The sequence below is a fragment of the Schistocerca gregaria genome, chromosome 9 (genome assembly GCF_023897955.1).
Source record: "Schistocerca gregaria isolate iqSchGreg1 chromosome 9, iqSchGreg1.2, whole genome shotgun sequence".
NCBI lineage: Eukaryota > Metazoa > Arthropoda > Insecta > Orthoptera > Acrididae > Schistocerca > Schistocerca gregaria.
The window spans coordinates 195,576,336-195,592,226 of record NC_064928.1 but is presented as its reverse complement, the minus strand read 5'-3'; the positions used below and the strand labels follow the sequence as shown (position 1 = coordinate 195,592,226).

Here is a 15,891-nt window from a genome sequence, read left to right as displayed (position 1 = left end):
GGCTTCAGTCTCAAAGGATGTGGGTCGAATGTAGGAAGAACATAGAGACAGGACCATCAGTATAACAGATGTAAATTGTCATAGCTGTGTAGGGAAAGTACCAGAGCTCCAAGCTCTAATAGAAAGCGCTGATGCTCAAACGTTATAGGCACTGCAACCTGGTTAAAGCCAGAAATAATTTCAGCCAAAATTTTCGCAAAGAATCTAACAGTGTTCCAAAAGGATAGTCTAAACACAGTTGGCAGTGGCGTGTTTGTTGCTGATAGTAGTAGTTTATCTTGTAGCGAAATTTAAGTGGATAGTTCCAGTGAATTAGTAGGGGCAGAGGTCATCCTTGGCAGCCGGAATAAAATAATAAATCCCAACTCAGATGATACGATTGATGAAAGGTTCAAAGATAACATAAGTTTAATGTCAAACACTTACTCGACTCATACAATTATAGTTGGTGGTGACTTTACCCTCAATATGGTGTTGAAAATACAGGTTTAAATCTGGAGGTGCACATAAAACATCATCCAGAATCGTGCTAAATGCCTTCTCTAAAAATTATTTTGAGCAGTTAGTTCATACTGCAAGCCAAATTTAAATGGACATAAAATCTCGAAGATTGGCGATCTTTTACAGAAGCTTAAAATTTAGTATGGGCTACACACTAAATGCTTATAATAGTTTCCACAGCGAAACTTTGTCTCGAAAACTGGCAGAAAACTCAAAGAGATTCTGGTTGTATGTAAAGTATTTTAGCGTTAAGACAAAATCAATGCCTTCTCTGCGTGATAGCAATGGAAATACTATCGCTGCCAAAGCAGACTTACTAAACACAGCCTCCGAAAATTCATTCACCAAAGAAGACAAAGTAAATATTCCAGAATTCAAATCAAGAACAGTTGCCAACATGAATAACTTAGAAGTAGATATCCTCACAGTAGTTCTTAAATCACTTAATAAAAGCAAGCCTTCTGGTCCATACTATATGTCAGTTAGCTTCCTTTCAGAGTATGCTGATGCAATAGATCCATACTTGACAATCACATGCAACCGTTCGCTCTAAGAAAGATCCATACCCAAAGACTGGAAAGTTGCACAGGTCACACCAATATTCGAGAAAGGTAGTAGAAGTAACCCACTAAATAACAGGCCTATATCATTAACATTGATATGCAGCAGGATTTTGGAACACATATTCTCTTGAAATATTGTGAATTATCTGGAATAGTACGGTCTATTGATACACAGTCAACTCGGATTTAGAAAACATCGTTCTTGTGAAACACAACTAGCTCTTTACACACATGAAGTGCTGAGTGCTATTGACAAGGTATTTCAAACTGGTTCTGTATTTCTAGATTTCCAGAAGGCTTTTGACACACAACATCACAAGCAGCTTGTAATGAAATTGCATGCTTGTGGAATATAGCCTCGGTTATGTTACTAGATGCGTGATTTCCTGTCCTAGGGGTCACAGTTCATAGTAATTGATTGAAAGTCGTAGAGTAGAACAGAAACAAGGTAGTGATAAAGACACTCTGCTGTTACTTATCTATATAAAAGATTTAGGAGACAATCTGAGCAACCATCTTAGATTGTTTGTATGTTGGTGTCATTTATCGCCTAGTAAAGACATCAGAAGATCAAAACAAATTGCAATATTTAGAAAAAATATCTATGTGGTGTGAAAGTTGGCAGTTGACCCTAAATAACGAATAGTTGTAAATCCATCCGCATGAGTGCTAAAAGGAATCTGTTATAGTTCACTTACACGATAAATCAGTTGACTATAAAGGCCGTAAATTCAACAAAACACCTAGGAATTACAATTATGAACAACTTAAATTGGAAAGAACGCACAGAAAATGTTGTGGGGAAGACAATCCAAAGACTGTTTTTTATTGGCACAACACGTAGAAAATGCTACAGCTCCACTGAAAGCACTGCCTACACTACATCCTCTTTCGGAGTATTGCTGCAGTCTGGTATCCTTACCAGATGGGATAAATGGAGTACATCAAGAAAGTTCAGAGAAGAGTGGTACATTTTTTTTTTTAATGATAGGGGACTTCGGGTGGACATCATAGATCATAGAACATTGTATGTGACATAAATTTCAACTTAGTTCATCTGCCTGATCCTGAGAAAAAAGGGGTCTTGACAGATGGATGAGCAGTCAGTCAGATAAGATATATGTATATATATATATATATCCCTCCCCCTCCCCCCCCCCCTCTCTCTCTCTCTCCCCCTCCCCTCTTTTCTCAAATTCCATTATTCTAGGCCAAAAAGAAGTACCCTACATTCTTTGATGAGTGAGTTTGTGAGTATCAAAAATATGTGACGTAAATGGTGGTATCTTTTGGTTATGTTGACGTAGAAGATTCAGTGTTTGTTTGTTGTTTTTTTTTTTGAAAAGCCAAGGTACTATAGACCTCAGTATGTGACATAAATTTCTACTAGATACATCTGACCATTCCAGTGAAAAAGGGTTTTTAACAGTCAGAGAGGTGGACAACAGAGCAATGCTATAAACGTTCCGTTTTTACAAATTGCAGCAGAGTCCTGAAAAGTGAGTGAGAGGGGCACAAATGTAAGGAGCAGAAGTTTTGTAAAATTTTCTGCAAAGAAACTCGGCCTTTGAAGCTTCTAGCTTCAGGCACTGATGTTCACGTAGCCAGCCATATAATACAGTTATGTAATGGTACAATTGAGGCAAGTTGCTGTTGAGGTAAACACTGCCTTCTGAACTGCGTTAACTGACACTGTATTGGACTTGCCATTTGCAGTGGGGAAGTGGAGTTACTGTTGCATATTGTGGACTGTTATAGCCACTCAAAATTGAGTTCAGTTCCAGGACCAAACAATGAGTGAGTTGGGGCACTGCTCAAGACACTGTATTCTGTCCAAAATTTCTTGAGGAATGACAGACACATTGGAAGTAGTGGGGTGTGACTCATGTGCGAGGTACAGCACGTATTCAGCCAGTCTCCCAAGAGGTGTCCTCAACAATCACTGGTGGTTGCCAAACCTTCACCCATACTACCACACCACCACTTCCCACATGTAGTGTTTTTTCAGGTTCAGACATTTTACTGTTATGTGAGAGCATAGATTCCGCATTCTGGTTTTATTTGTTTTCATTTCTGATGATTGCGGAATATAATACGCTATTTGTTGTATGGTATGTGCTGTTGAACAGTGTCAAAAGTAATTTAGTAAATTGTTACTAGTAGAAACTTTCTGATTTTCTCCTCTTGGTCATGGTATTGCCATACAAGGTCAGTCAGGAGAAAGGGCTTGCATGTTGTGTGTCTACTTCAAGAGAGAAAAAACTGGTGGAAACTCATATATCTCCATTAACAAGGTCATCAGAATACTGCTGCAGCTTTAAATACAAAAAAAAGAAAACAATAATGTAAACATTGGTCAAGAAATTAAGAAATTTACGAGAAAGTAGAGGCAGCTGAAAAATTATTGAAGATGAAAATTTGGGGGTGGGGGGGATGCTGAATAGATTAGTGGATGATAGATCACTCCTTGTACTTGCCTTGTAGGCAGCAGTCAGAACAGGCATAAGACCAAATACACTTCCATTTACCAAACTAGATTCATTGCTAATTATCAGTTATAGTGTCCTGTTCATGATCATGTCATAGAAAAGAGTATCAGTAATTCAGCAACTTATTGATCATATTTAAGAAAGCAAGTCTATTCCAGGATGGTCGCACAAACTTGCTTACGGTGTTGCAAGACCTGGTTTCTTGGTATGGCTACCTATCTGGCCATAAGTTATTTATGGAAAGAGACTATATATAACTTCGTAGCTGATCATAAAACATAACAGGTGACCACTTAAGTCTTGACACAGGACCTGGCAGTGTGTTATTCACCATATTTAAGTCCAAGTATTTCCTGTTTGAGACCTGATGGAGTTATGGTTTGTAGCAGATGAAAATATGTTCTAATGTTAACATGTTTGTTCTCATATGTAGTTTTCCAGTTGTAAGAAATTTGTTAATGTCATGTGGAAATGCATTTTCATAAATTATACATGGACAATTTTAAAAATTTGTTGCTGTAAATAAAACTGAAACAAGAATGTAGTGCAGCTCTTTAAGAAGAGCTCAGTGTTCACACACTGTATGATGACCCAACTTGGGGCCATGTTCTTATTAGTAGGTTGAAAAAGAGCGGGGTGGGGGGGGGGGGGGGGGGGATGATTCAGTGGAGTGCCAGAGCAATGGTGAAACAGTATTCAGTTAAATCATTTATTGGTGAAAGTTTTATATTCAGGGTGATGGTGCTAAATCTGCACTGCTCGAAAGCAAGAAGTGGCACATCAGTGCCAAGATGCTGTGAATGTGGAGGACTCAACATCAACAAGGACGGCCTGAGTGGCAGTCTCAGTGTACAGTCAGTAAGGCAGTACTTGTGCTGCTCCAATAGTGCTGACATAGGCTCCTAGTGCACAAGTTGAACAGCTCAGTTTCTCCATTGTGACCGGCAGGGCTGTGACTTGTAGATCAAAAGTCCCCTCTGTGGCCGGATGGCTCTGGACTTGTAGTGGTGAACTCCAGGTTGGCAGCAGCGTATAAACACTTAATGAATCCACCAGAGCATCCTGCAACTTGATAGAGCTGGCCTTCCATCAGCTTCTGTGATGCACATGGAATGGCATCCCTTTGACAGAATGGCCTCACTCTGAGAATGAGCTTGAGTAAGGTAGAGATTTTATAACAGGCTCCCTGCCCCATAAGTGACTGAATGTACTTGTTTTCTAAACCAGTCTGCGCTCTTGGCTGCTCTACTGTTTAACTTCGGGGTATCAGTTTTCAAGGTGCTGAATGAGTTGTTCTTGGCTTCCCACTCGCATAGTCTGCTGAATCTAGCTGCCAGCTTGTCTGTATTTTGGGCCTTATGGGTTGACATTCAATTATGATAGTATTGGGTAGCCAGCAGACGTGCCCCACTTAATGATGTCTTGGTTGGTTTCTAACAAAATTTTACTCCTGGTCTTCATTGCTATTTTATTGTGCAACAGTTATATAGTTGGCAGTTTCGAATGAGTTGCTTGAAATGTAGTATTATGCGTGTGTTCCAAGAAGGATATGGCAACTGTGGTTGCTTAACACTTCCATGCATGTCTGCAGAAGTGTCAATACAAAAATAATTTTGAACAGAGTATAAATTCATATTAAGTAAGATCTTAGCTGAAATCTCTATCCAAGCATTTGTCTGGCTTTTCTCTGATTTTCCAAAATTACAGCAGATGATTCTTTCAAGGCCACACCAGATTTCTTCCCCCCATCATTACTGAATCTGTGCTAATGTTCCAACTCCAGTGGCTTCTTGTGTTGACAGTACATAAAAGCTCCAACCTTTCTTCTTTTCTTCCTTCACTCATTTATTCCTTTATTCTTCATATCTTCAGCAGTGACTACCAACTTGTGGAGAGGTGGCACACAGAATTTTACCATTCCTCCCTGGAGTGTGTATTATTCGGAATGTTGCAGTAGGATGACTGCTTGTCTAGAACAATCCTTTTACCCAGTGTAGTGCAGCAACTCAACATGGCATGGACTCAACAAGCCACGGCCCCTGCAAAATACTGTGCCGTGCTGCCTCTATAGCAATCCACAATTGCAAAGGTGTGTAGGCTTTTGCACACAAACTGACCTCTCGATTATGTCCCATAAATGTTTGATGGGATTCGTGTTGGGCGATCTGTGTGACCAAATCATTCGCCTGAATTGTCCATAATGTTATTCAAACCAGTTGGAAGCAGTTGTGCCCCAGTGACATGACTTAATTATTTGGGAACATGAAGTCCATGAATGGCTGCAAATGGTCTCCAAGTAGCTGAACATAACTATTTCGTCAATGATCAGTTCAGTTTGACCAGATGACGCAATCCATTCTGTGTAAACACAACACACAGAGATCATGGATCCACCACCAGATTGCACAGTGCCTTGTTCGCAACTTGGGTCCGTGGCTTTGTGGAGTCTGCGCCCCACTCTCACTACCATCAGCTCTTACCTACTGAAATTGGGTCCTATCTGACCAGGCCATGATTGTCCTGTCATCTAGGGTCCAACTGAAATGGGTACGAGCCCAGGAGAGGTGCTTCCATTTAATGTCTAGCTGCTAGCAGAGCTGCTCACATCGTTCATCTGCTGCCATAGCCCATTGATGCAAAATTCGTCTGTACTGTCGTAACAGATACGTTTTTTCTACATCTCACATTGATTTCTGTGATTATATCACACAGTGTTGCTTGTCTGTTAGCCCTGACAACTTTGAGCAAACATCAGTGCTCTCGGTTGTTAAGTGAAGGCCGTCGATCACTGTGTTGACCGTGGTGACAGGTAAGGCCTAAAATTTGGCATTCTCAGCACACTCTTGACACTGTTGATCTTGGAATATTGAATTTCTTAATGATTACCAAAATGGAATATCACGTGTCTAGCTCCAACTACAATTCCGTGTTTCAAGTCTGTGAATTCCCCCCGTTTGACCTTAATCACACGGAAATCTTTTCACGTGGATTACCTGTGTACAAATGAGAGGTCTTCCTGTTCACTGCCGTTCTATACCTTTTGTATACAATACTATCGCCACCTTTATATGTGCGTGTTGCTGTCCCATGACTTTTGTCACCTCAGTTTATATCAGCATTGGATATTTGGTGTCAGCTCTTTTTTACTAATTTGAATATAAAGTAGTACCTTGCCAACCATCACACCTTCAAACTTCAGGTTAATTATGACTGCAGAGTGAAGGACATCTGATTGAAAAAAGTCGTTGCTAACAAGTATATTTATGTTACATTACAGTGACAGCAGTTCAAAGCATTTTCCTGCAAGTCTCTATCACACGATGATACGATGTCACATATAATGGCTACAGATGACAACATAGAATGGCAACAGATGACGGAAGGCAAGAACTTCTAACTTAAGAGCAATTGCAGATCATAGCTGAACATGGAGTAATCGCTAATAAAAGATGTGGTAACTCAAAAAAATTTCATTTGTGCCATGAAAACCAGTAAAATAAAATTTTCTCTCATGTAAAAGAAAGGAAGAACTGGTTCTTTGAAATTTGGATTCCAACCTGGAAAAAAACTGAGAAAAGAAAATACTTTGTTCGCCAAATCTCCACCATATCATGAGTTCTTTTCCTTTTATTAATGCAGATGACTGTCACACATTGCTTCTGACCCTACCCAGCATGTATTACAACTCAACTTTTAACTTGGAAATCATGTGGGAACTGTACCTTCAAATGGTTCAAATGGCTCCGAGCACTATGGGACCTAACATCTGAGGTCATCAGCCCCCTAGAACTTAGAACTACTTAAACCTAACTAACCTAAGAACATTACACACATCCATGCCCGCAGCAGGATTCAAACCTGCGACCGTAGCAGTCGCGCAGTTCCAGATTGAAGTGCCTAGAGCCACTCAACCACACCGGCCGGCAACTGTACCTTTTAATCATTTATTTGTATCATTGTGGATCATACGCGAATCAAATTAAATTCTTTTGGTGATGCTTCTTTCATGGTATTGTGTGTTTTCACCAGTAGTAGTGTATAACTTAGTGCTCACCATGTAGTTGTTGGACATGATCTATGCAGTATAATTATCCAATTGAGTTATCATTATATACTGTGTATGATAGCATAGCTACAGTTATTATATGAACACACTTTGTTTTAAATATTTTATTCATGTAGAATAAAAATTTTGTTTCAAAAATACCCACGTAAAAGTTCAATTTTTTGTCAATTGTAAGTCGTGTAGTATATAACAAATTTAGAGGGGGCAGTTATAACTGTGTGTGAACTGAATGAATGGGTGTCTGAGAGCTTGTTTCCCCCCTCCTATATATTATATGTTTGTGCAATTCCTCTTTAAGTGTTGTAAATACCATGAGCGCATTATGGGCTCTTCGTAAATGTAAAGAGGAAGATCTTGTAAAAATTTTTGTACATCGTAAATTTATCGACTACATTTAGTGATAAGTTATGCACATACAGCAGAAGAGCCAGTGTCGATGGAACGCTATCTAGTGCTGCAGAGGTGCCAGGAGGCAATCCGTTCACTACTTGTGGACGAGGGGCTCGACATGCCGGGCCGCTTCGTGCTGCGTCAACGTAATATCCAGCCACTCTACATCGGAGGCAGGAGTGTCCCGAGTGACCAGTGCTCACCACTTCTGCGTGACTGGCATGTGCGTCTTCTCAGCTTTACTGCCCCACCTGTGGGGACAGCACGATACCTTCTGCAGCAGCAGGAAAGAGTTAAGGAGGCGGCAGCACAAGGGTCATCTGCACCTGAACCCCCACAGACACAACCTGTCACTCCAAAGCCACCTACCCCAGCCTCAAAGCAATCCCAGGCTCCACCTACACAAAAGCAGACGCATTTGACTCCTCCTGCCACTAATAAGCCCTCAGCGAATTCAACTCCAGACCTTCTAAGAAAGGAACTGCAAGTTATTAAGGGCCCAGTTGTGGTAAAAGATCAGGCGAAGGAAAAAGATCAGGCGAAGGAAAAAGATCAGGCGAAGGAAAAGGAGGGGTTCGAAAAGAAAGCCCAGGAACCGGAGGCAGACAAGAAACAGGAACATGTTACGAAGCCAGAGCCTGCAAAAGTGCGGATACTGAACACCGAACAAAAACTGGAGGAGGAAAAGTGCCCAGTGTGTGTTGAACATGCTGCTAAGTGGCGTAGGAATGCGTCAGTAAATACACCGCGTCATTTTCTCAAGTCTGCTTCTCGTGATGCACAGGTGCAGGCAGACTTCATTCCAGTAGCGGGGGAGGTTGGTGGTGCACCTGTGAAACCAGCTGTCGAGTATGGCTCTCAACAGACACAGACCATGGCACGTGTAGGGTCCTTTTCTTGTTTTGGCACCACAACTGAAAGAGTGATAGAACAGAGGCAAATGCTACGGAATCATCTGCACAAGAGACTTGTGCAGTTGTACCATGAAAAGGTAATCGGGTGGACTGAGATGATGATGTTACGGAGTAAAGTGAAGAGCACAGTGCAGTCACTCCTTCCGTTGTCACTTGCATCGGTTAAAGCAAAGAAAGTGGCTCGTTTACAAAAATTGGCTGTGAAAAAGAAAAAGAAAGAAGGAAGTACCACGATTGAAGCTCGAGCTGTTACACAGTCGCGTCTTCCATTGTCACGTATATCTGTTAAGAAAAAGAAGAAAAATCGAGTGCAGAATTTGAACTCTGGAAAGAAAAAGAAAATGGGTAGTTTGCAGAATTTGAAAGTGCAAGAAGCTGAGAGAAAGCAAATGAAATCTTCACCTTTGCATGGGAGAGAAGAGTTATTAGAAGAGATTCAAAGGAGTGCAGAACAGGTTAGATTAGGTAAGTACATTGTAAGTAAGACAAACGTGCATGGTGAGGGCGAAATGAATGCATCTGATGTAATGGCCGTAGATGATGGCACGGAGGAGGTACAGAAAGGCATTGAGGCTGCTCCTTATCCAAATATTTGTGCTGCAGTGAAATCAGCTGACAAAACTGGGGCTACTGCCAATGAGGTAGGTGCAGGAGAAATATTGAGGAGACCAGGAGCTATAACACCAACTGCTGAAAATTTTAATAACACTAACGAAAATAACACTACTTCACCAGTGGGTGATAGTAATCGGAGTCCAGACCCTGAGAAGCAACAATCTCAACAAGAGGGTGAACGCACTCAAAACATACAGAATCTTGTTTCTTCCAAATTGCCGGATAATGTAGATGATACAATGGCTGCTAGAGAAAAGACACAATTAGATGACACAGGAAAGGCTAAAGTGAAGACAAATTCAGGAAGACATGCAGAGGCAGAGAAATCCCAAAAAGAGAGGACAGATGATGTTCCTCTAAATGCAAGAACACTTGAGAATCTGTGCAAACTAGAAGGTCGTAGTTCAAACAGTCCAGTGCAGTGTGTTTCCCCCACATCACTAAAAGAAGAGGAAAGCAAACCATTAGTTACAAAAGAGATATGTTCAGAGAACTTGGAAAGTACTGAAGTGAGAAAAAATGTAGAACCAGCAATAGAAAGAGAAAAGAGTCCTTCAGAAGTGAAGCAAGAGGCAAAAGGCAGTACAAAAGAGGTGGTAACAGTAGACTTGGAAAATAAAAATATGGAAAAAGATGCAGAACCATCCAAAAAGATAGAGAAGCCTCTGTTGAAAGAACAGCAAGATGGAGATGACAGTAGAAAAGAGGTGGAAACAATAGACAAGGAAAATACGAAGGTGGGAAAAGATGTAGATCCACCCAAAGAGAAAGAGAAGCTTCCATTGAAAGAACAGCAAGATGGGGAAGATATTAGAAAAGATGTGATAACAATAGATTTGGAAAATATGGAGGTGGAAAAAGGTGCAGAACCATTCAAAGAGAAAGAGAAGCCTATGTTGAAAGAGCAGAAAGATGGAGAAGACAGTAGAAGAGAGGGGAAAAAGGTATACATGGAAAATTTGGAAATGGGAAAAGGTGCAGAATCATCTAAAGAAAAAGAAAAGCCTGTGTTGATAGAACAGCAAAATGGAGAAGACAGAAAGAAAGATGTGGTAACAATAGGCCTTGAAAATAAGAATATGGGAAAAGATGCAGAACCCTCCAAAGAGGAAGAGAGGCTTGTGTCAAAAGAGCAGGAATGTGGTGAAAACAGTAAGAAGAAAGAGGTGATAATTATAGATTTGGAAAGTGAGGAGATAGGAAAAGGTGCAGAACCACCCAAAGAGAAAGATAACCATGTGTTGAGACAGCAGCAAGGTAGTGAAAACCTTAAAAGAGACAAGAGTTCAGATGATGTGGAAAGTGCTAAAATGGACAAAGATGCAGAGTCATCTAAAGAGAAAAAGAAATCGCCTTTCAAAGAAAAGACGGATGGAGAAGACAGTATAAAAGAAGTTGTAACAGTAGACTTGGAAGATACAAAAGTGGAAAAAGATACACAACCACCCAAAGAGGAAGAGAAGTCTCTGTTGAAAGAGCAGCAAGATGGCAAAGACAGTAAAAATAAGGTGATAACAATAGATTTGGAAAGTGGGGAGATAGGAAAAGATGCAGAACTATCCAAAGAGAAAGAGGAACCTATGCTGAAACAGCAGCAAGATGGCAAAGACTTTTTAGGCAGGAGTTCAAATGATGCAGAAAGTAGTAAGATGGACAAATATGCAGAGTCATCCAAAGAGATGGGGAATTCTGATTTTAAACGGAAACGAGAGGAAGGTGAAGGAAACAGTAAAAAATTGTGTTCCTCAGACACAGACAGTACCGAGATGAAAAAAAAAGCAGAACCACCTAGAGAGAAATCTTTTTCCAAAGAGAAGCAAGATGGAGACCATAAAAAAATTATGAGTTCAGATGTCTCAGAAAATTCTAAGTTGGGAAAAAATACAGAGCAATCTAAAGAGGAGAAGTCATCTTCAAAAGAGGAGCAAGACAGTGGACGTAATAAAAAAGACGTGAGTGTAAAGGGCTCAGATAATTCTGAGGTGGAAGAAGGTGCCGAGTCACGTAGAAAGAGGGAAAAATCTCCTAAACGAAAGAGAGATGAGGCTAGTTCTAGGGAAGGCTCACCTCCTCACAAGGCTAAACGAGCTGGCAGCCCAGCAGGACAAGCGAAGGATACTGCTTCCGGCAGTCGTGTGCCAAATACCGAAGGGGACTGGCGTGGGTCTAGCGGTCGTGGAAGGGGTCGAGGCTCCGAAAGTATAAGGGGCGATCGTGGAAGGGGCAAAGGTATGGACGAGAGAGGATCTGGCAGGTGGAAGGGACGGCCAGAGGAAGATGATTTTGGTTCTTCAGGCAGAGGTAGGGGTCGATACCGCAGTAGCCCCCCTCCGTGGGAGAGGTCGGGGCGAGGCAGTTCGCCTCCGTGGGAGAGGTCAGGGCGAGGCAGTTCTCCTCCGTGGGACAGGTCGGGTCGTGGCAGCCCCCCTACATGGGACAGGTCAGGTCGTGGCAGCCCCCCTACATGGGACAGGTCGGGTCGTGGCAGCCCCCCTCCGTGGGACAGGTCAGGACGTGGAAGGAACTTTGACAGTCGTAGGGAACTTGATAGTGATTGGCCCAGAGATCGTGACAGCAGAAGCAGAAATTATGATGGATCACCTTCTTGGGATCGTGGTAGAGATTTTGATTCTATGTCGGGGAGGCGGGGAGATTACCGTGATGAATTTGAAAGTCCGTCACTGTCTCGGAGGTCGAGGGGCTACGATGGCGATTTTGAAGTTCCTCCAATGGGGGGAAGGTCGAGTCACTATGACAGCGACTTCAATGGTCCTGCCGTGGGGGGAAGGTCGAGGGGTTATGACGATGACTTTGGTGGAAGCAGGCGGTACGATGATATGGACAGAGAGTGGGGCCCGAGTAGGGATTATGGTGGAGGAAGTGGTGGTGGCTCTTGGAGAGACAGGTATTAAGCCACAAAATGTATTCCTTGAAACTAAAATTTAGGACACCATATTTTGTGTGGTGCTACTTGTATGTAATGATGTCTCATACATTGAATGGCTATCACAAACTCATAACAACAGTGAGTGATAATGTAGTAGTATTTGCACCGCACACTCACAAAATATTGGTTTCACATGAGAGTAAGTTTTTGTTTGGTGCTTATCAAATGATAAATAAATAAGTGAAGAATGTGAAATATGATTGTTATCAATTTTTCAATATAGAGACCTGTATGCCACTTAACGCAACACATTCTTGGTGATGTAGGCAGTAGACATTCCATTTTTCACTACAAATTGTCTTCATAATGATAAAAAAGTATCATTAATAAAGTTGTACATTCAAAATTATTTGCCAGTTTTAGTTTCAAGCTGTTTTAATTAATTTTCTAGTTGAGACCAGTGTATATTGTGTGTGCAGATATTAAAATCTTTATTGTTTTTTGTGCAATGAATCTGTTTCATTCATTTTCTTTCTCTGTCATTTAAAGGCACAGTAGTACTTTGATTATGATGTTTGTTTAAATGCATAATATTAGAAAATTGTTGGCTTGTTCACATAGCATTTGAAATGAGCTAATCATATGTACTTGAAAATTTGTCAATGTGGATTCAATTTTATGTGGGCAGATGCACTGTTGTGATTTGTAATATATGTAGTTGTAGTGTATGATATCTCAAAATAAATAATTCGTTAAATGTGGATCCTGTGAAAATTTATTGGCATAGGCCAACATCGTGCTTTCATCAAAACATGCGACCCTTAGAACACACAGAATTCTTCAGAAGGTGTCAAGATACGAGTTGTATTCAAAAAGTAAGGGTAATTGGCTTATCGTTAAATGTCGGTAGCTCGGGATGAAGTTCCAGAATCCAAGCACTGTGGAAGTCATTGTTTCAGTTCAGTATTTCTTTGACTGTGGGTGAAAGCAAACGTCTTAAAAATCTTTCCGCAAGAAAAATATGGAGTGCGTGCCGTAATCAGTTCTGTGTGCAAAAGGATCTACAGATACTCAAATGCATCAGTAGTTGTGCCTAGTTTATGGGCGTTTATTAATGAATGAATGAAAAAAACATTAGACAGTATGCTGCATACAAATGTGCACAATGAAGAGGTGGCTATCATTATCATATGAAGAGTGAACCAAATACTGCAGTCTGGTTGAAGATGAACAGTTGGTGCTGCCCTGGTTGAAGATGGACAGTTGGTGCTGTGGCTGAAGAGTTTCCTCGTACTGGATGCATCACTCTGTACCCATTTCTAGCAGAAAAACTCGGATATAACTGTCTGCAAGATGAATACCAGAAACTGCCCACACACTGCTACGTGCAGAATAACTTGTCCTATGCACAGATATACGCTCTCGTCATGACTGTCGGGCGAGTCTTTCCTTTGTGTCGGGTGGACACCTCGGTTGCCTGTATTCTGTTCCTCTGTACACTGTGTCCATTGGGAGCAGCCCTCCCATTTATATATACAATACAATACAATACTTTTCGTATATTCTGTTCAGGCATTGTTGATTTGTAAAACCTTTAATATATCAAAGTGAGCCTCCTTTAATATATCAAAGTGAGCCTCACATCATCAATATTATTGTCATTTGGCAACACAATTTTATAAGATCAAGGTGTCGAACATACAAAAGAAAGTGTATGCTGCAGTTAGATTAGCTCTAACAATGGAAAACAATAAAAAGGAGGAAGTGTGTCAGAGAATAAAAAAGGATTGACTTGTGTCACATGTTAATTCACTGACTGAATTAGAAACTTTGCTCCCAGAACATTTTCTAAACTGTTTTTTGGTAAATCTTGCATCATATGATAAATTATTAATGTCCATATAACATACAGTAGGGAATAAAATACGTTGCTGTAGCTTAGAAGATCCGTGAGATTAGTGTTTATGGGAAGGCTTCGAGTGTTAGAACTCTCACCCTCCTACAGCACATTGGCATTTTTACAATTGGACCTCCACCACCATCATTGCCTCCCCTCCCCTACACAGGAAGGAATCGTGGGGCCAAATTATTCCGTGTGTAACCTACCAAAGATTAGCATTTCTGTTGTGAACTTTTCAATCGTCCACTTGGCAGCCTCGACCACATGTGCAGTGGATAGTATCTCTTGTGTTTGAAACAGTGCATCAAGGACAGTGGTTTGAAGACGACGAGGAACTTGAGACAGATGCTTGTCAACTGGTTCAGATCCCTGCCACAGAAGATTTCTGCTGCGGGATTAAAGAAGCTTGTGCCACATTACACGAAGTGTTTACAAATGAATGGCAACTACGTGCAGAAGTGAAGTATTTCGTAGGAAAGTAAAGCTGCCAGTAAAAGCTTTTTCTCACACCTGTTACTTTTTGAACAGACTATGTTCCAATCTGCAGTGTCCTCAGAAGAGAGAGACTGTCAAAACTCATTATATGTCCACTGCGTTAAGCCTCTTGGAACCATCTGTCGTGTTGCAGCCACACGTTGTGTGATGACTACATGTCTTTGATGAAGAAGCTGTGAATGAAAATGTCAATTGAAACAATAATATGATACTTTGTATGACCTTTTCTGCCCTGAATTGGAAAGAAAATATGTGAAAAATGACCCCCTGCGAAGTGACAGACAACTTGAGTGAAGAGATTTGAGAGATACACAAGAAACTCTCACTCTCCTAGCGCTGTTACAGTAGAACCTTGCTTATCCATCCCTTACGGAACGGGGAGCACGGTCGGAATGCAAGAATGGTTGAATTATCAGAGGAACACTTTTATTGACCCACAACATCGCAGTAGGATACAGTACAACTTTAATTTTCAACTGGAAATACTGTCTGAAATATTGTTCCACGTTAAAACAGTAACAAAACAAAAAGAAAATGTTGACACACTAGATAATCTTATGCAAAAGAGTTATGTATTATAGTGTCGGTACTATAAAATACATTTTTATCGTACTGTAAGATAATGTTACAGTGAGTGAGTGTTTAATATCTGTACATAATTTATAACAGTATTGCACTGATAGCTTATTTATACTTAACTGTTTAAAACATGAGAAATCACATGGTAAAAAATGTTTTGTTCTTAAGCAGGACAAAGAAAGTCTGTTATGTTCTTTTGCTTAGCTGACGACAACTTCGAATTTGCTGCAATGTTCTGCCATTTCCTAATCCACAAAATATATGCTAGGGTAGATGTAGAATTTCGTTGGGTGTAATGAAGGGCCATATCAGTGCGCTTTTACTATCTGTATGTGGTACTCAAGCCATAGGTTGATTCTCTTCATTGTCATCACCACCTTTCTTGTTCTCTATCGGTTGTTTGTTCTGCAAAATCAGTGATTTGGCCTCCAGTTAATACTGCTTCTGTTGTGCAGTTGATGTCAGCTGTACCGATCCATTCATTCGTGTCAT

At 40.8% G+C, this 15,891-nt stretch overlaps 1 protein-coding gene across 7 annotated transcripts in view; it reads left to right on the top strand.

Annotated features, from left to right (window-relative positions):
- Nucleotides 1-13,186, top strand: part of LOC126292295 (protein piccolo-like) — a 153,541-nt gene extending 140,355 nt beyond the window's left edge. For 3 of the 7 annotated variants that reach the window (XM_049986217.1, XM_049986218.1, XM_049986219.1), the window contains exon 8: nucleotides 8,042-13,186. In XM_049986217.1, coding sequence (XP_049842174.1) covers nucleotides 8,042-12,450 — 4,409 coding nt within the window. In that variant the 3' untranslated portion in view covers nucleotides 12,451-13,186. Of the gene's footprint in view, nucleotides 1-8,038 lie in introns of all 7 variants that reach the window. The other 4 variants (XM_049986214.1, XM_049986215.1, XM_049986216.1 and 1 more) reach the window with 2 other exon arrangements.
- Nucleotides 13,187-15,891: the final 2,705 nt, after the last annotated feature.